The 19,980-nt window shown below is 38.4% G+C and overlaps 1 protein-coding gene across 3 annotated transcripts in view; it reads right to left on the minus strand.

Annotated features, from left to right (window-relative positions):
- Positions 1-339: 339 nt before the first annotated feature.
- Positions 340-19,980, minus strand: part of LOC126199189 (uncharacterized) — a 200,766-nt gene continuing 181,125 nt past the window's right edge. For all 3 annotated transcript variants that reach the window (XM_049935969.1, XM_049935967.1, XM_049935968.1), the window contains 3 exons: positions 13,097-13,221; positions 3,553-3,780; positions 340-650 (listed from right to left, as the gene is read on the minus strand). In XM_049935969.1, coding sequence (XP_049791926.1) covers positions 494-650; positions 3,553-3,780; positions 13,097-13,221 — 510 coding nt within the window. In that variant the 3' untranslated portion in view covers positions 340-493. The remainder of the gene's footprint in view (positions 651-3,552; positions 3,781-13,096; positions 13,222-19,980) is intronic.

Genomic DNA, 19,980 nt, shown 5'->3' on the forward strand with positions numbered 1-19,980 from the left:
AAGTCAGATGCACACGACTCTCTGACCTCACATAGAGCACATCTAAGGGACAAATGTCACAGCAGTGAATGTGCATGCTGTTCCTTCCTGATTCCCAATAAAGCAATAAAGGGCACTTCTATACACACACCTACCTGCCTTATCAATGTACACATCATGCTTGTTAAGTATTCTGTCCAGTTTTCATTTAACTGCCCCTTACACATACCTGTCCTTCAGATCACATATCTTTTTTTTTTTTTATCTCCTGTCCAAGATTTTCTCCATTTTCAATATATATTGCCTTTACGCATTGACTGAATATTGTACACCACATCAGTTTCCACAAAGTTCTTAATATTTACTTTGTTCATGTTCTGCAAAACTAATGTTGTACAAAAGTTGCAGTATGTGTTCATTACATAAAAAAATACATGTTTAACAAAATAACAATGTATTATAGGAAAGTCAGAATCAGTTTGGAGCAGCACAATTTCTGAAGTCTGTTCTTCAATCACGGTAAGCCTGTGATGTGTATAGATGCCTCAATTGGCCCAAGAGCAGGATGGAAGGATACCATTTCACTAGCATGAACAAGACCAGGAACATTTCTGTTAATATTCATGTCCTGGGTAACTTTCACAATTAATGCTGGCCGCTCCTTTAAGAACCTAGAACAGAAACAAATGATAGTATAATCATAAAATATTTTAACAAGGACAAACAAGGTTTATTTCAAAAGAAGTGTAAATATAAATAGCAGCAGGTAAAACTGTTCACACTGTCTTTTGCTGATCCACAGGGCATGATGCTTCCATATGGCCACCACCTATAGGGGTTCTAAAACTATGATACAGCAAATATTGAAATCTAATTGAAAAGATTTTCAAAATTATTTTGGTCTTTCATTGAATTTTGACATTAAAGAAATTATGTGAGTCAGAGAGGAAAGCTAATTGTTGAGCTTTACCCATGTTGCATGAAAAAAATACAAATAACTTAAGTGGCTGATGCAAGAACCACATCTGACTGCAACCTCTAGGGTGCCTAATGACAAATAAAGGAGGCAGATGGAATTTGCACACAATCAAAGACTCATGGATGAAACTATGCAATTAAAAGATTTCTATTAATTACTGTGAGGTCACACAGCGTCAATTCTGTTCTTCTGTTTTCATCTCATCCAACTAGGGACCATGCCAATTCAACTTTCCCTTTTTTCTGAGCTTTAACTGCTGCTTTCATCTCCAGTGTATATCTTTTGTCATTTGGGTCCACAGTTTCCCTGTCTACAGCTTCTGATTTTCCTGGAAAGAGAAGTTTCCAGTTTTCATAGACCTTTTTCAACTTCTGTGAACCATCCTTCTTTGGTTATCTATCTTGAAGGTTGATTAATGTCCTTCTAAAAATCCTTCCTGGGCTCATGTAGCCACGAAAGGCAGTCCTCCTTTCCTGAATTTTGTCACTTACACTCTCTATGTGGTTACACAATTTGTGGCTGTGATGTCTTTTGTACTCGCTGATTTCTTTGATGAGATGCAGGATTTTTCTCAAAATCTTTCTTTTTTGCCCTCATGTTTCTCCATTAATTGTAAGTATCTCTGCCACATACAAAGCCTCTGGTTGATTAAAAGTACCATAGCATCTAATTTTGGCATTTAGCGATATCAATCTCTTATTGTAGATGTCTTTAGATGGTTGGTAGGCCACTGCCAATTTGTTAACACATGACAAGAAGATATCTTTCCCTGTTAGGCTAGATTTTATCCATTCACTTAGGTATTTAAACTTTTCTGCCTACTTAATTTTTCCTAGTGCAACCTCCAGTTCTCTTGGCATTGATTTTATGTTTGTCATAAATTGTATCTTCTCAAAGGAAATTTCAACCCAGCCTTCACTGCCTGTGTCTGCAGTTGGTTAAGCTGTTTTGCTGGCATATCTATGCAGTCTGGAAGGTCACTAGATCATCTGCAAAGGCTAGACAGTGAATTGTAAGATTCTTATACTTGTAGCTTAGTGTTACTCCATTTTCTATCTCTGAATTGTTCACTTGTTTCCACCATTCACATGTGATCTTTACTACAACACATTTGAAGAGCACAGGTGTTAGTCCATGTCCTGGTCTCACTACTGTTCTGATTTCAAAGGTATCAGACATCTCTCTTCTAAACTTCAGTTTGGTGGTGGTGGTGGTGGTGGTGGTGGTGTTAGGGTATGCTGGTCACTCACTTTTATCTTGTTATCTAAGCCAAACTCTCGAAAGATTTGAAATAGGGTGGTTCAATCAACCGAGTTATACACTTTCCTGAAATTGATGAAGGCCACCATGAATTCCTAGTTCCTGAGTTTCAGATATGAAAGGATGAACTTCAGATTCATAAATGCTAAAGCGTATGCTCTTCCCTGCCTATAATTCCCTTGGCATTTTGCTAATTGGGGACTGAGTTGTTGCTTTGCCCTATTCTGCAGATCTTTTGGAAGGATCCTGCTGTTGGCAGAATAGAGATGCCACAGTAGGTATTCACATCTGTTCTGTCCCCTTTCTTAAGTAGTGGATGCATTATGGCTAAGCTCCATCCACTTGAAAGTTTTTCACTTTCCCAAATACCTTGAATAATTGCAACAAGTTTATCAATTGCTTTACCCCTGCATGTTTCTACAGTTCAACAGTTCAGCAATTGTCATATCTTAACCCAGTGCCTTGTCGTCTTTCAGCACTTGGATGATCTTCCCGATATCTTTCTTCATGGGCAGAGGTGTATCTGGGTTTGAATTATTTTCATAAATGAGTGCAGTCTCTGGAACCTCACAGTTTAGGAGACATTCAAAATAATTTGCTATAACCTGGCAATTGTTGTCATTACTGTGAGCTACTTTCCCTTTGAAATCTTTCAACTGTAGTTTTTGGGGACTTAATATTTGTTCAGCAAGTGTTGGGATGATTTATGTAAGTTAATACATATTTTTTCTGGAAGTCTTGCTCAATCCGTAGCAAGTGATTCTTATTAAATGCATGCTTTACATTACCAACATAGTGGAGAACCAACCATACCCACATATAAGCTATTGTTATGATGGGACCACCAGTCTTAAATGCATTTTTTAAAGCTACAGCCAGCTATTCACGTGGTTAAATCTGACATCATTTTTCAAAGCTGGCACATTGGCCGCTGTCATCAATCCGTGAGGCAGATTTGATCCAGGGCCGGCACATACCCCTGTGTCCCAGAAATGAGTGTTTTTACATGCTCAGCTGTCCAGGCTGGTGTCAGCGAGCACTTTGTTACTGTAAAAATGCACCCAACAGTTCTTGCACATTTTCACTGAACTTTAACTCCCTAGTCCTGAAGCACAAAAAATTACAACACCCTATACAAAAAATGTGTTTCTCAGCCTCTAGCTTGAAATGTTCACTAGCACAATAGTGACAATAACATCAGTGAAAGTCACTGGGTAAACTGTAAGAAGAATGAGATTGCCTCCTATACTCAGTTACAATACTCCAAAAATAACAAAGAAAAGGTTCACAAAGAGTAAATTATCAGACAATGTATGGATATAATATGGCATTACCTTTCTTTCACAATTTTGTTCACAGTTTTCTCCTGTTGCTGTGTAACTGATGGCATAGCACACATAAAATAAACTAGTTTGGAAGACTTCGCAATTATGTCAATTATGCTGGCAAGATCTGGCTTGATCTTATTGCGAATTGAACGAATCACAACTCTTTCTACAAGTGGACATAGTTTTAGATGCTCCAACAGTGACTCTATTTTGCCCAAATTTGAGTGTTCAATTCTGTAACAGGCAGAAATGTTAGGAGTATTAACTATGTAAATGACAATAGAACACAATTTATACTGAACTTACATTAACAAGAAAAGAATAAATACCAAGGAATAAACCTGCACAACAAGTTTCCCAAGGAGCCTAACTAAGCTACACAGTCTACACAATGAGAAATTATACATAGTGGCAGTTCAGTAAGTACAAGTAAATAATAATAATAATAATGATATTAATATTAAAAGATTTATCATTTCACATAACATATTAATGAAATTATTTTCTTTATTTTCATTTTCTTTTTTTGTCCTTCTTTTCTGGAAAACATTACTCCCACAGCTATATACTGTATAATACTAACACCCTATCCTCTTTCTAAATTCAACACCTCACTGATTTTAAAGAATTGCTAACTCAGTTTTTTCATGCTAGCAGATGGAAAGTGTACTACACAAAATGGAAACCAAACATCGTCACTATGGTCATGAAGTCAGCCAGTAGTACATGTAGTGTTACATTATGCTTGTATAGGGGTGTGCAGTTACAGAGTGAGAAATTAATGAATGGTGTAGTACTAGCCTTTTGCATCATTTAATAACTTCTTTGATACACAATACTGTAGACAATGGACAAACTGAATGAGTTAGCACTATTTTAAACAGCCCAGCCTTATATTCAGGAGGATGGAGGTTCCAGCCTTCATCCAGCCATCCTGATTTAGGTTGGATGGTTCCTACACAAGGCTATGTCTGACCATCTGCCACAGTCAAACTAGACCTGTACATATGTAAATGCCTGTATATATGAATTATTTTATTTTTGTTATTATTAAATTGTAAGTCTGTGACATGTCCAGTATCCTTGTAAAAGTTATCTATGGACGATTAAAGCTACTACAAGGGGTGGAAAAGGAGAGGAGCAGGGAAGGGAAAAGGCAGGTGGGAGCACTGGCAGAGGGTAGCACACAATGAAGGTGAGGGGACATGAATAGGCAGGAAGCTATAGGACAGATGGGAGAGGGGGAGGGGGGGTGGAAAGTGTTAGTTGGAGGTTGTGGTGACAGTAGGTTGCCGTAAATTATTGAGGCCGGGATTATTTTGGGAGCAGAGAATGTATTATAAGGGTAATCCCCATCTGTACAGTCCAGAAAAACTTGAGGTGGAGGGGAGGGTCCAGATGGCTCAGGTTGTGAAGCAGCAACCACTGAAATCAAGCTGTTATGTTCAGCTCCATGTTGTGCCATGGGATGGTCTACCATGTTCTTGGTCACAGTTTGGTGCTGGCTGTTCATGCTGGTGGACAGCTGGTTGGTCAGCTTACCCGTATAAAGAGCTGTGCAATGACTGCAGCAGAGCATCTGATGGGATATGATAAGTCTGTGATACGGCTGGAATAGGAAGTGCTGCATGGGTGGATTGGGCAGGTCTCGCACCTGGGTCTTCCATATGGGTATGACACCTGTGGCAAGGGTTTGTGTCTGAGTGTGGCACAGGTATGGACTATTATGTTGTAGAGTTTGGGTGTCTGAGAGAACACCACTTCAGGTAGGAGCGGAAGGATCTAGGGTAGGATGTCCCTCATTTCAGGGCATAAATTTGCTTATAATATCTCTCTCCCCTATTTTGTGATAATACAAAACAATCTGCCCTTCTTTGAACATTTTTAATGCCTAAAGTCATATCTGATGAGCACCCACACTGCACAGCAATACTACAGAAGAGGACAAAGCAGCACAGTGCAGGCAGTCTCTTTAGTAGACCTGTTACATTTTCCAAGTGTTCTGACAATAAATGACAGTCTTTGGTTTCCTTTCCCCCCATCATTGGCAATGAGATTGTTCCAATTTTACTTATTTGTAATTGTAATTTCTAAGTATGTAACTGAGTTCACAGCCTTCAGATTTGTGTGATTTATTGAGTAACTGAAATTTAGTGGAGTCCTTTAGGCTTTTCATTATTTAAAGTCAATTGCCACTTTTCTCACCATACAAATATCTTGTCTAAATCATTTTGCAATTGGTTTTGATTATCTGATGACTTTACAAGATGATAAATGACACCAACACATGCAAGAAATCTGTGTGTGATGCTCATATTGTATCCTAAATTGTTCATATAGATCAGGAAATGAGATCGACAGAAAGTGCAAAATGGCTAAGCAGGGATGGCTAGAGAGCAAATGTAAGGATGTAGAGGCTTGTCTCACTAGGGGTAAGATAGATACTGCCTACAGGAAAATTAAAGAGACCTTTGGAGAGAAGAGAACCACTTGTATGAATATCAAGAGCTCAGATGGCAACCCAGTTCTAAGCAAAGAAGGGAAGGCAGAAAGGTGGAAGGAGTATATAGAGTGTTTATACAAGGGCGATGTACTTGAGGACAATATTATGGAAATGGAAGAGGATGTAGATGAAGATGAAATGGGAGATAAGATACTGTGTGAAGAGTTTGACAGAGCACTGAAAGACCTGAGTCGAAACAAGGCCCCGGGAGTAGACAACATTCCATTAGAACTACTGATGGCCTTGGGAGAGCCAGTCATGACAAAACTCTACCATCTGGTGAGCAAGATGTATGAGACAGGCGAAATACCCACAGACTTCAAGAAGAATATAATAATTCCAATCCCAAAGAAAGCAGGTGTTGACAGATGTGAAAATTACCGAACTATCAGTTTAATAAGTCACAGCTGCAAAATACTAACGCGAATTCTTTACAGACGAATGGAAAGACTGGTAGAAGCGGACCTCGGGGAATATCAGTTTGGATTCCGTAGAAATGTTGGAACACGTGAGGCAATGCTAACCTTACAACTTATCTTAGAAGAAAGATTAAGAAAAGGCAAACCTACGTTTCTAGCATTTGTAGACTTAGAGAAAGCTTTTGACAACGTTAACTGGAATACTCTCTTTCAAATTCTGAAGGTGGCAGGGGTAAAATACAGGGAGCGAAAGGCTATTTACAATTTGTGCAGAAACCAGATGGCAGTTATAAGAGTCGAGGGGCATGAAAGGGAAGCAGTGGTTGGGAAAGGAGTGAGCCAGGGTTGTAGCCTCTCCCCGATGATATTCAATCTGTATATTGAGCAAGCAGTAAAGGAAACAAAAGAAAAATTCGGAGTAGGTATTAAAATTCATGGAGAAGAAGTAAAAACTTTGAGGTTCGCCGATGACATTGTAATTCTGTCAGAGACAGTAAAGGACTTGGAAGAGCAGTTGAACGGAATGGACAGTGTCTTGAAAGGAGGATATAAGATGAACATCAACAAAAGCAAAACGAGGATAATGGAATGTAGTCAAATTAAATCGGGTGATGCTGAGGGGATTAGATTAGGAAATGAGACACTTAAAGTAGTAAAGGAGTTTTGCTATTTAGGGAGTAAAATAACTGATGATGGTCGAAGTAGAGAGGATATAAAATGTAGACTGGCAATGGCAAGGAAATCGTTTCTGAAGAAGAGAAATTTGTTAACATCGAGTATAGATTTAAGTGTCAGGAAGTCGTTTCTGAAAGTATTTGTATGGAGTGTAGCCATGTATGGAAGTGAAACATGGACGATAACCAGTTTGGACAAGAAGAGAATAGAAGCTTTCGAAATGTGGTGCTACAGAAGAATGCTGAAGATAAGGTGGGTATATCACTTAACTAATGAGGAGGTATTGAATAGGATTGGGGAGAAGAGAAGCTTGTGGCACAACTTGACTAGAAGAAGGGATCGGTTGGTAGGACATGTTTTGAGGCATCAAGGGATCACAAATTTAGCATTGGAGGGCAGCGTGGAGGGTAAAAATCGTAGAGGGAGACCAAGAGATGAATACACTAAGCAGATTCAGAAGGATGTAGGTTGCAGTAGGTACTGGGAGATGAAGAAGCTTGCACAGGATAGAGTAGCATGGAGAGCTGCATCAAACCAGTCTCAGGACTGAAGACCACAACAACAACAGATCAGGAACAGCAGATGGCCTATACCACTTCCTTGGGGAATGGCAGATATTAATTCTGTTTTACTTGATATGTCTCAGTCAGTTACTACAAACCGTGATCTTTCTCACAGGAAATCATGATCCATTTGCACAATTGAAATAATACTATGTAGGGACCCAATCTGATTAAAAGTCATTTGTGAGGAATGTTGTCAAAAGCCTTCTGTAAATGTAAATATATGGAATCAATTTGACATCCCTTGTCAATAGCACTCATTACCTCATGAGGACAAAGAGCTAGTTGTGTTTCACAAGAATGATACTTTCTCAATCCATGCTGGATATCCGTCAATAAATCGTTTTCTTTGGGGTAAGTCATAATGTTCTAACACATAATACGTCCCAAAAATCTACTGCACATTGACATTAGTGATATAGATTACTCCTGTTTCCTTTCTTGACCACTGGTGTGACCAGTATAATTTTCCAGTCTTCAGGTACGGATCTTTCGATGAGCAAGCAGTTGCTGAGTATGGAGGTATTGTATAAACGTACTCTGAAAGGAACATAACTGGTATACACTCAGGACCGGAGGCCTAGGATATCTACATTTCAGTTGTTCATGCTGGCAGTTGTTCTTGATTCAAATTCTGGAATATTTACTAACACATATGTCTAGTATGCTCCCAATATTTGCTCATACAATAAAACATGTATACCAATATATGCAAAAACGAAGTTTTTAAGATGTTTAACTTAAAGAGATTTCTCTAACTCAATTTAATGAATATTTTGACTAAAATGTGTTGTATTTAGTAGGAGGCTTTGGACTGTCATTATCATTTGAATGAGCCATTGTTGAGCATCGTGACTTTCGTTAATGACCAAACTAAGTGAATTGCTGCAGTATGCTATTGCCTGATGGATTAGTACAAGACAGTACTGTGTGAGAACTGTGGCATCTAGTTTAACAATATAGCTTTGAGGCTGATAAATGTGTAAAAAAAAAGTGTGACCTAAATTGTGGTGTTGGGTACATTTTTTGAGCAAACACCATTAATTTCTGAATAAGATTTTCAGCTCCTAGACAAGGGATTGACGTGCTACTGAGGAGGTGACCAAGAATACGAAGATCGTATTGTGGCTTTACATACTGTGTGCAACCCTCTCTCTGCTGTCACATCAAAGGAAGCCACAACAATGGTTGTCACACTGACAGTCTGTGGTGATTCAATCATCACTGCACTGTCCATACAGACACTTGTCTTGCTGTAAAGAAACCCATTTTCTGACACAAAGGACAGGACATAGCCGTGCAATCCAGTACGGCTGAAGGAACAAAATGTCTATGCCCACAGTTGCTAACTATGTGGGGCCATTGAGAAGCTGCATGGCACTGCGTATGGCTCTGCTGGATGCGTGCACTCTACATTTTAACGATGATCGTGGGATTCTGACTATGTGAGTGGAAAAATCGTATAATGATAAATCACAGGTTTTACAGGTCAGAATCCTGCCGCTGTGGAACTCTGATGCACACTGGCACACCTGTCTCCTCCTCACACAAGGCACAACACACACTACTCAAAGACAACCAATATTCAAATGCAATTTCTGAATGAGACTGACTGCATAATCCTGCCTTGTATACAAAATTTAAATTGCATTACTTCCATGTGCTTTGTGCTGCTAGCACAGAAATGCTGATCATTCACATATCCAAGCATGTAGAACAGTTCAAACCAATTTGACTTTTTGCATTCTGTCTTCACAGCATTGCAATTTTAATGGCTAGCAGCGTGTATATTTTATAGATTCCTGGACACTGAAGATGTGACAATGCTTAATCAATGGATCAAGTAATATGTATGTTGAGCTTTGGGCAATGTACTGTGGCTTCAGGATGCTATAAATTCGTGTCCAGAATGCCTTCAAAGAATCGCCTGAGAATGTTGTTTTCAAGCACTATGAATGAAAACTTGGAAAATGTAACACAAATAAAGGTAAACTTATATTATATTTCCTCCCTTGTTTTAGTGAATTTGCGCACCTACAGATGGGAATATAATTTTTCCAAAACTAGTCGTATTTATAATAAAACAAAATGACGAGTGAAGTGTCTATTTTCAGTCTCATCAAGTATCGGTCATTTGAATTTGAGATCTTGCAGATGTGAGGTATCAGTCAGTTCATTTATAATTTTATAGATGCAAGGTATTACGTATTTGAAATATGAATGTGGGTCTACCCAAATCCTCAACAGTTGTGTAAAAATACAGTTTTCAATCAGAATTGCAATGTTCCTAAATTTCATTCAAATACCCAATAATGAATGAAATAATTCATTTTGAAACACTGAAACATATGCAACTATTGTAATGCAAGTACACAATGAGTTCTGTGAATCATCTGGATGGTGGTGGTTGTTGTTGTGGTCTTCAGTTGAAAGACTGGTTTGATGCAGCTCTCCATGCTACTCTATCCTGTGCAAGCTTCTTTATCTCCGAGTAACTACTGCAACCTAAATCATTCTGAATTTGCTTACTGTATTCATCTCCCTCTGTGATTCTTACCCCCCACACTTCCCTCCAGTACTAAACAGGAGATCCCTTTAGGCCTCAGAATGTGTCCTACCAACTGATCACGTCTTCTAGCCAGGTTCTACAACAAATTACTGTTCTCACCAATTCTGTTCAGTACTTCCTCATAAGTTATGTGATATTTCCACATTTCAAAAGCTTCTATTCTCTTCTTGTCTAAACTGTTTATTATCCATTTTTCACTTCCACACATGGCTACACTCCATGTGAATACTTTCAGAAAGGATTTCCTGACAGTTAAATTCTATACTCAATGTTAACAAATCTCTCTTCTTCACAGATTCTTTCCTTGCCATTGCCAGTCTATATTTTATATCCTCCCTACTTCAACCATCATCAGTTATTTTGCTTCCCAAATAGCAAAACTCATCTACTACTTCAAGTGTCTCATTTCCTACTCAAATTCCCTCAGCACCACCCGACTTAATTTGATTACATTCCATTACCCTCATTTTTCTTTTGTTGTGTTCATCTTGTATCCTCTTTTCAAGACACTGTCCATTCCGTGAAGTTAAAATCTTCTGGGTTATTAGACCACGTCATGTTTCTTCTAAAATGATCGATGTTTCGACCCCTCTGCTGGGATCTTCCTCAGGATCTTCTGGTGTCCACTAATGCTAGAACTGTTCTAGCAGTAGTGGACACCAGAAGATCCTGAGGAAGATCCCAGCAGAGGGGTCGAATCGTCGATCATTTTAGAAGAAACATGACGTGGCCTAATAACCCAGAAGATTTTAACTTCAGAGACAACGGCCACAAAAGCCTGCAGACTTACAAACTGTCCATTCCATTCAACTGCTCTTCCAAGTCCCTTGCTGTCTCTAACAGAATTGTGGTGTCATTGGCATACCTCAAGTTTTTATTTCTTTTCCTTGAACTTCTACTCCAAATTTTCTTTGGTTTCCTTTACTGCTTGTTCAATGCACAGGTTGAATAACATCGGTTATAGGCTACAATCCTGTCTCACTTCCTTCTCAATCACTGCTTCTCTTTCGTGCCCCTCGATTCTTATAACTGCCATTTGGTTTCTGTAAAAATTGTAAATCGCCTTTCACTCATTGTATATTACCCCTGCCACCTGTAGAATTTGAAACAGAGTATTCCAGTCAACAATCTCAAAATCTTTCTATAAGTCAGCAAATGCTATAAACATAGATTTACCTTTCCTTAACCTGTCTCCTATGAGAAATCATAGGTCAGTATTGTCTTGCATGTTCCTACATTTCTCCAGAAGCCAAACTGATGAGTAAGATGTTTGAGACAGGTAAAATAACATCAGGCTTCAAATAGAATATAATAATTCCAATTCCAAAGAAAGCAGGTGCTGACTGGTGTGAAAATAACTGACTTATCAGTTTAATAAGTCACAGGATCAGTTTGGTTCATTTGGATGGTAAATACTATGAATTGTATGCATAATCTTTGATTTTCTCCATAACCTCTGGCGGACGGACACACACACACACACACACACACACACACACACACACACACACACATACGCAGCAATGAGCTGGAGGAAGTTGGTGAAGATGCTGATGATCAGTAGAGAGAGACAGAGAGAGAGAGAGAGAGAGAGAGAATAATACATTGAGTTGAAGAAAAATAAACAAGTAATTAAATCTTCTATTTTATTCACAAAAATCCAGGCAATTTAAAGCATTTGACTCCAAGGAAAAACTGTGGACCTGAAGTTCCTGTATTACGATCAACTATGACAATGCTGCTAGGAATCCATTGAGAAAACAGATAAGTTATAACTAACTGTAACACTTTGTCTTTAACATTTTGTAATAAGTGCAGAAAAACCGAATATTTCAATAAAAAGCACTTAGAAATTTTAAGTTTCATAGTTAGGTGAGAACTTGTAGTTACAGAGGGCATCCCTTTTCAAAACTAAATTATGTCACTTTCTGTCTTACCACTCTTGTGTAGTACTGATGGCTTTGCGACTACAAGCTTACAAAGTAAGTTTTATGCTTCTTAAGTGTTGTCATAAATATTATAAGGTAATCATTATATCTTTAATCACTGCATAGTTTACATCTGTGTTCTTCTACAGAAAAGCATTTGCCCAGTACAATGACAATTTGGCCCTTCAACTTGTTCTATGCATCTCATCCTTTGAAGATAATAATTACTTATTGTTGTGTTTACATTAAAACAGTAGGAAGTTTGTTGACTGTGTAACTGTAAAATGATCAACAGTTAAACATCTGTAACTTTAATCTTGACATACTCCACATCCAGACAGGCCAAACACTGTATGGGTTCTATGAAATGTACACTCAACAAATAAATACATCATTTATTATCAAATGCAAACAACTGAAATATGCAAAAAGTTTCCAAGTTGGAAGGTCTAGGTCCAAGAGTGCTGCCAACTGTCTTTCTTTGCACTAAACGTGATTTTCATATGTCTGTTTTGAGGAATGTAACTAATAATATTTCTACACAGGGAGTAGCAGACCAACACAAGAGGAAAATTGATGATTAGATGCCAATATCTAATTATATTTAAAAAAATTAAAAATAAACAGCAGCTGGTTGATGGGTCATATAATGCAGAAAGTAAGTATAAAATGAAAACAGAATTATAATTGAGACTGAAGTGGACAACTATTGTGAGAAAAGAAACAATAAGCAAACAACAGAGCAGAAGAAGACAGGTGACATGGAAAACAGCATGACACACCATAAAAAAATAAGACAGAGATCAAAATCGAAGAGTAATGAATGAAATTGAGGAAGACGGCTATGAGAATGTAGAAAGTAAGTTATGTTTTCCAAGTTTCTGTCAGCTTACCTGAAGTCCCTCAAGACTTTACAATGTTTTAAAGCACTGCAGATATCTGGAAGGTAAACACAGTGTCCTTGCAAACCCAAACTATTCAGGGAAATGCTTCGAAGATTCTCACAGTTTGAAGTTATCTGAAAGAATACCATACTCATTTGAAAAATGATTAAAATACAATCAAGATCTGAAAACATATTTTAGTGCAAGGAGAAGAGCCATGGGCACAGTTAAGAATTTTCATACAATCTGTTGCTCCTGACATAATAAATTGTCTACACAAAGGCTTGGTCAGGGGAAAGGAAGCCCTCATAATGATCTCTTTCCGTAGTACTTTGTCTTTTATAAATAATAATAATAAAGGAGAACTGGAACTAAATTCTTCCTACAGTCAAACTGTGTGTGTGTGTGTGTGTGTGTGTGTGTGTGTGCGCGCGCGCGCGCGCACGCACTCTAATTATCCACTGTATGAACACGTTAGGTACAGTTGCTTTTGACTCGAGCAAAGGCAAGGAGACACACTGGCCAGCAGAAGTCGTACTCTGGAGGCACATTGTTCAGTCAGTTTAGTACAGCCAGGGGAAGCAGTCCCACCAGGAAGGCATTTGCTGAATAACCCATACATTTTAAGTTGCAGAAGTTGAGATTTGTTATGACAGCGAGATTCATTACTTGTATCTGCTTTTTCCATTGGAAATTTGGTTGGTTGGTTTGGGGAAGGAGACCAGACATTATGGTCATCGGTCTCATCGGATTAGGTAAGGATGGGGAAGGAAGTCGGCCGTGCCCTTTCAGAGGAACCATCCCGGCATTTGCCTAGAGTGATTTAGGGAAATCACGGAAAACCTAAATCAGGATAGCCGGACGCGGGATTGAACCGTCATCCTCCCGAATGCGAGTCCAGTGTCTAACCACTGCGCCACCTTGCTCGATCATTGGAAATTTCTGTGTGCTAGTGGGTAAAGGCATAAATTTACAGGACCCAGTGCTGAACTCTTCCAAAAGTAGAGGAATGCAGCAACAACCAATTCCTAGCAGCCTCACAGAGTGTAAAAAAATTTGAAGTCACACTCTGCCCCAGCAAAACGCCATCTTTGCAACTGATAATGGAAATCTGATACATTGCCTTATTTAAACAATGGAAAATCCGGGGTAGAATGTAACAATATAATGAAAAGGATAGTTGCTACTCATCATAAAGCAGAGATATGGAATCACAGAAAGGCACAACAAAAAGACTGTCGGAAAGTTAGCTTTCGGCCTACAAGGCCTTTGTCAAAAATAGGAAACATACACACACTCACGCAAATGCAACTCTCACACACATGACCACAGTCTCTAGCAGCTGGAACCAGAGACTGTGGTCATGTGTGTGTGAGTTGCATTTGTGTGTGTGTGTGTTTTCTATTTTTGACACAGGCCTTGTAGGCAGAAAGCTAACTTTCTGACAGTCTTTTTGTTGTGCAACTCAGCATCTCCACTATATGGCGAGTAGCAAGTATCCTTTTCATTACATTGTTTTATTTGGAAGCCAAGAGACAAGAGGAAGATTTTGCCATTCTGCTGCGGGATGTAGAAACGACAGGCGGACATTATAATGTGGGAAGTATGAAGAGACAGATTACAAGCAGTACACAGTGTGAACAATGGCATGAGCTGGTGGGAGTGTCACAAACATGCCATCAGTAACAAAGATGTGCTAAGCATGCACAGCTACAGAGAACCAGTTAATTCTTTCCCCAAATCCCAATAACATGCACCTCAGCTGTATCTTCCGCAGTGCTTCCTAAGATTAAAAAGTCATGTTGGGCATTCAATAATTTAACTGCATGGCAACTGCACATTCATTCATTCATTCATTCATTCATTCATTCATGGATGTCAGATTCTTTATGTATGATTTGTGTGAGTAAACTACTTCAGGAGAAGGAAGGAAGATCAGAGTTTAATGTCTGTTGACAGTGAGGTCATTACAGACAGAGCACAGGTTCTGCTGAAGGAAGGAGAGGGACAGAAATCAGCAGTGTCCTTTTGATGTGATTTACAGAAATTGTTTTAAAATTCCTTTAGAGTGAATGGTTCTTCCAGTAGGGAAAACCCAGCAACCCACTATTCTTTCTTTCCATTCGTCCTCCTCCTCCTCCACCACCACCACCACCACCACCACCACCACCACCACAATGCATATCTGATCCAGCAATTAATCAGCACATAATTGGCAATCAGTTAAAGGTAAGCCTATTGATCTGTTTAAACAACAGAAAATAGAAGATAAATGATAAAATATAAAAAGGATAGATTGCTACTCAGCATGTAGAGAAGACATCAAGTTGCAGAGACAGGAACAACGAAAAAAGAACTGCTAAAATATTAAGCTTTTGGACAAAGTCCTTCTTCTAAAATAAAAAATACACACTCATTCACACAAGCACAACTCACATATACACATTCCCCATCTCTGGGCACTGGAGCCTGACACATATACAAATTACAATAACATCTCTTCTAAATATGGAAGCTAGAGCACACCATGGTGGTGGGTTACTAAACAACACCATTGCCAATAAAATGGAAGAAGGCCAAAATTTAATGACTTGTTGACAGCATCCCCATTACATACATAGCACAAGTTCAGTTAACAAGGATTGGGAATCATATCAGCTGTGACATTTCTGATAGAACTATTCCTGCATTCATGTTATTACTAAAGTAAGTGAATCCTATTCCTGGATATAAGTCTAGTCTTCTATTCTCTACCTCACTTGATCCAGAATTTATTTATTTGTTGTTCACCAACATATGTTGAAATAGACAATTTTACATTTCTAAATTTTATATCGTGTTTAATATTTTAGCATACTATTGCGACAAATTTCCTTAGTACTGGCAAATTGATGTGGTGCACTTGGAAATGGTAAGAAACACTCTACACACTCTATGTTGTAGGTTTTTGCATGCACTTTGACAGTTTCAGGAACACAAAATACTGAATTTTTATTTCCTTCTTAGCTTTATTGTTACAGTAAATGATAGGTTTGAACAATACTTGGGGATGAGAAGATTTATTGTTTACATTCAAATTCCGTAACACCGTAAAAACATTTATCAACTAACAGTTTTTGAAGATGCTTCTCAAAAGTATCATTTGGCAAATCTCTCACTGTTGGTGGTAGCTTGTTATATGGCTTTATTCCCGTGTGTTTAAAAATACCTTGGATCTTGCACAGTCTTGTACATTCTATGTCTAGTTTATTTCTATTTCTAGTTTCATGTGAATGAATAGCTGTTCTTCAATGTAAAGAGTCGGTTTTTCTTTCTTCCGTTTTTGAAAGAAGACGTGTTTTAATATAAAAGGAAGGTACAGTTGAGATGTTTAGGTCTTTAAAATGCTTTTGACACGATTCTTGGCTTGTAATTCCTGTGATTGCTCTTGTAGCTTTTTCTGTCACAGGAACACTGTCTGAGCACCATGAATGTCAGGTAAGTGCAATACATATACAGCAAAACTTAGATCGCACATTTAAAACATATGTCCCATGACTTTTTAACTTAAACTGGCCTGAGGTCAGTTCAATTACTCTATGACACAGGCTATCACAACAAAATGGTGAGTTTAGGAGACAGCAATAAATACATAGTAATTTTATGATATTGGAACTTTGGTAAACAAGCAAAATCTAGTATACACTGACAAGGACTATGAGACTAAACAATGATGTAACATTATACAAAAACTACAAACCACATTCAATCTGTCTTGGGCAACAAAAATTTCTGGTACTGTGGTATTGTCATTCAGGATGCCTGAGGAGGAATGGTAAATACTGATCAATACTGGAGGTTAGGACAAGGACGATTATTTGAAGCAAAAATGTCCAATCAACTTGGGCTCTTGAAATGTATTCTTTAAATGCTATGAACACTTTTTCATTTTCAATTTTTTGAAACAAATCTCATCTGCTGCAAGCTCTCCGCTTCCTGTGTTTCTAGAGGATGTAGTACGGACCAAAACAATAAACAATTTTCTAGTAAACATGAGCTCTAAAATGCATACCTTAAGAGCTGTGAAAGCCTGATCAGGAGAAGAGATGTGCTTCACAGTAAGGAAGATGAACAAGTGCTGAGAGTTCTTAAGTTATGCACTTTACAGCCCATGTTTACTGCAATTTTTGCTTTGAATGATTGTTCCAGTCCTGTCCCTCAACATTGACCATACCTCCTCGGACACTCTGCATTTTATGACCCTATTCCCAAGAGAATGGTTCCCCTTGAGTTCACACTTCTGCCACAGCTGTGAGCAATAAGTGTGTAGGTGCATGTACATGCACGCATGCACTCTCTAGATCATTGAAAGTCTTGTCTGAAAGCTAGCAAGTTTTCATTCTTTTTTTGTATGTGTGTTGATGACTCAATGTTTCTACTAAGTGGTAAGTAGTCTCAAGTACTATTGGTCTATTTATAATGATGAGCAATTAACAAAGTCTTGCGTCTGAGTATTTGTGAAAGTAACAAAATGTGACTGAAGTAGTATACCTAGTGTCTTATTGCATACTTCTATATTTGTTTCCTGGTCTGTTAAATTACAGTAGGTACGACACATGTTGAGGAACCGAGGAATAATTATTTGGTAATTGAGGGGCAAGGCGATAAAAAATTTGAAAGTAGACCAATGATTGAATACAGTAAGCTGGCTAAAATTGATGTTGTTGTTGTTGTTGTTGTTGTTGTCTTCAGCCCAGAGACTGCTTTGATGCAGCTCTCCATGCTACTCTATCCTGTGCAAGCTTCCTGCTGCAACCTACATCCTTCTGAATCTGCTTAGTGTATTCATCTCTTGGTTGCCCTCTACGATTTTTACCCTCCACGCTGCCCTCCAATACTAAATTGGTGATTCCTTGATGCCTCAGAATATGTCCTACCAAGTGATTCCTTCTTCTAGTCAAGTTGTGCCACAAATTTCTCGTCTCCCAACTCTATTCAATACCTCCTCATTAGTTAAGTGATCTACCCATCTAATCTTCAGCATTCTTCTGTAGCACCACATTTCCAAAGCTTCTATTCTCTTCTTGTCCAAATGATTTATTGTCCCCGTTTCACTTCCATACATGGCCACAGTCCATACAAATACTTTCAGAAACGACTTCTTGAAACTTAAATCTATACTTGATGTTAGCAAATTTCTCTTCTTAAGAAACGCTTTCCTTGCCATTGCCAGTCTACAGTTTATATCCTCTCTACTTTGACCATCATCAGTTATTTTGCTCCCCAAATAGCAGAACTCCTTTACTACTTTAAGTGTCTCATTTCCTAATCTAATTCCCTCAGCATCACCCGACTTAATTCGACTACATTCCATCATCCTTGTTTTGCTTTTGTTGATGTTCATCTTATATCCTCCTTTCAAGACACTGTCTATTCCGTTCAGCTGCTCTTCCAAGTCCTTTGCTGTCTCTGACAGAATTATAATGTCATCGGCGAACCTCAAAGTTTTTATTTATTCTCCATGGATTTTAATACCTACTCCAAATTTTTCTTTTGTTCCCTTTACCGCTTGCTCAATATACAGACTGAAAAACATCAGGAATAGGCTACAACCTTGTCTCACTCCCTTCCCAACCACTGCTTCCCTTTCATGCCCCTCGACTCTTAACTGCCTTCTGGTTTCTGTACAAATTGTAAATAGCCTTTTGCTCCCTGTATTTTACCCCTGCCGCCTTCAGAATTTGAAAGAGAGTATTCCAATCAACATTGTCAAAAGCTTTCTCTAAGTCTACAAATGCTAGAAATGTAGGTTTGCCTTTCGTTGATCTATTTTCTAAGATAAGTCTTAGGGATGCAGGAATTTTGCAAATATAAAGACAGTTGCACAAGAAAGACCAGAATGGAGAGCTGCCTCAAACCAGTTTCATACTGCTGACTACAACAATAAGAGCGAGTAGTCAAGCACGCCTGACTGCTACGTGAAAGAAATCAGTTCATGTCTCAGTAATAGTAATACCTTTTCTTCTTGAATCGTACCCAGCCTCTAGATTACATCTGAAGCACCACTAGAAGTACATCTAATTTTACAGCTGACTTTCAGGTGTATGTCATCATTTGCTCCACACTGCACTCACATGTCAGTGGGAAGAACAACATATATCATCCATGCTTTCTTAATGTATTTTCTGTACTTGCAGATGATGCTCATGGGGCAGCCATCAGACAGCGATGAGCTACATTTCATAAGTTATATGCTGTCAAGGATTTCATTAATCAGCTGTACCTCTTAGGAACATTTTAGGGTTTGTTCAACCCCCCCCCCCCCAAATTAACCCAAGTGGCTGCACTGACTCTCAGTGTAGTCTGATCAAAAGTAATATGAAGGACGGTTATACGGTTATTTTATAATCATGCAATGTGATTGGAAAGAATGTCACATCATTTCTCTTCCAAGAGAATTTCTTCATGTCTTATGTAATGTAGGCTAAAACAGAAAACACCTGTCAATGCAATACCATTAAATTACTTTGAATTGCATTTTAAAGAAGAAAAATAATAAAGATTCTAATCAAAAAAACAAATCTTCAACATCTACATATTCAGCAAGTGTCTGTATGGTGCATGGTACCTGTACTAGACATTTCCGTTCCTGTTCCATCACAAAGACAGCTAGGGAAAAACAATTGTCTATATGCCTCCATATGAGCCTTTATTTCTCTTTGCGGTCCCTATGCAAAATGTACGTTGGTAACAGTACAGTCGCTCTGCAGTCAACTACAAATGCTGGTTCTCTAGATTTTCTCAATAGTGTTTCATGAAAAGAATGTTGTTTTCCCTCCAGGGATTCCCATTTTTTTCACAAAGCATCTGCATAATACACATATGTTGATCAAACCTACTGGTAACATATCTAG

Source organism: Schistocerca nitens, chromosome 8, assembly GCF_023898315.1.
Source record: "Schistocerca nitens isolate TAMUIC-IGC-003100 chromosome 8, iqSchNite1.1, whole genome shotgun sequence".
NCBI lineage: Eukaryota > Metazoa > Arthropoda > Insecta > Orthoptera > Acrididae > Schistocerca > Schistocerca nitens.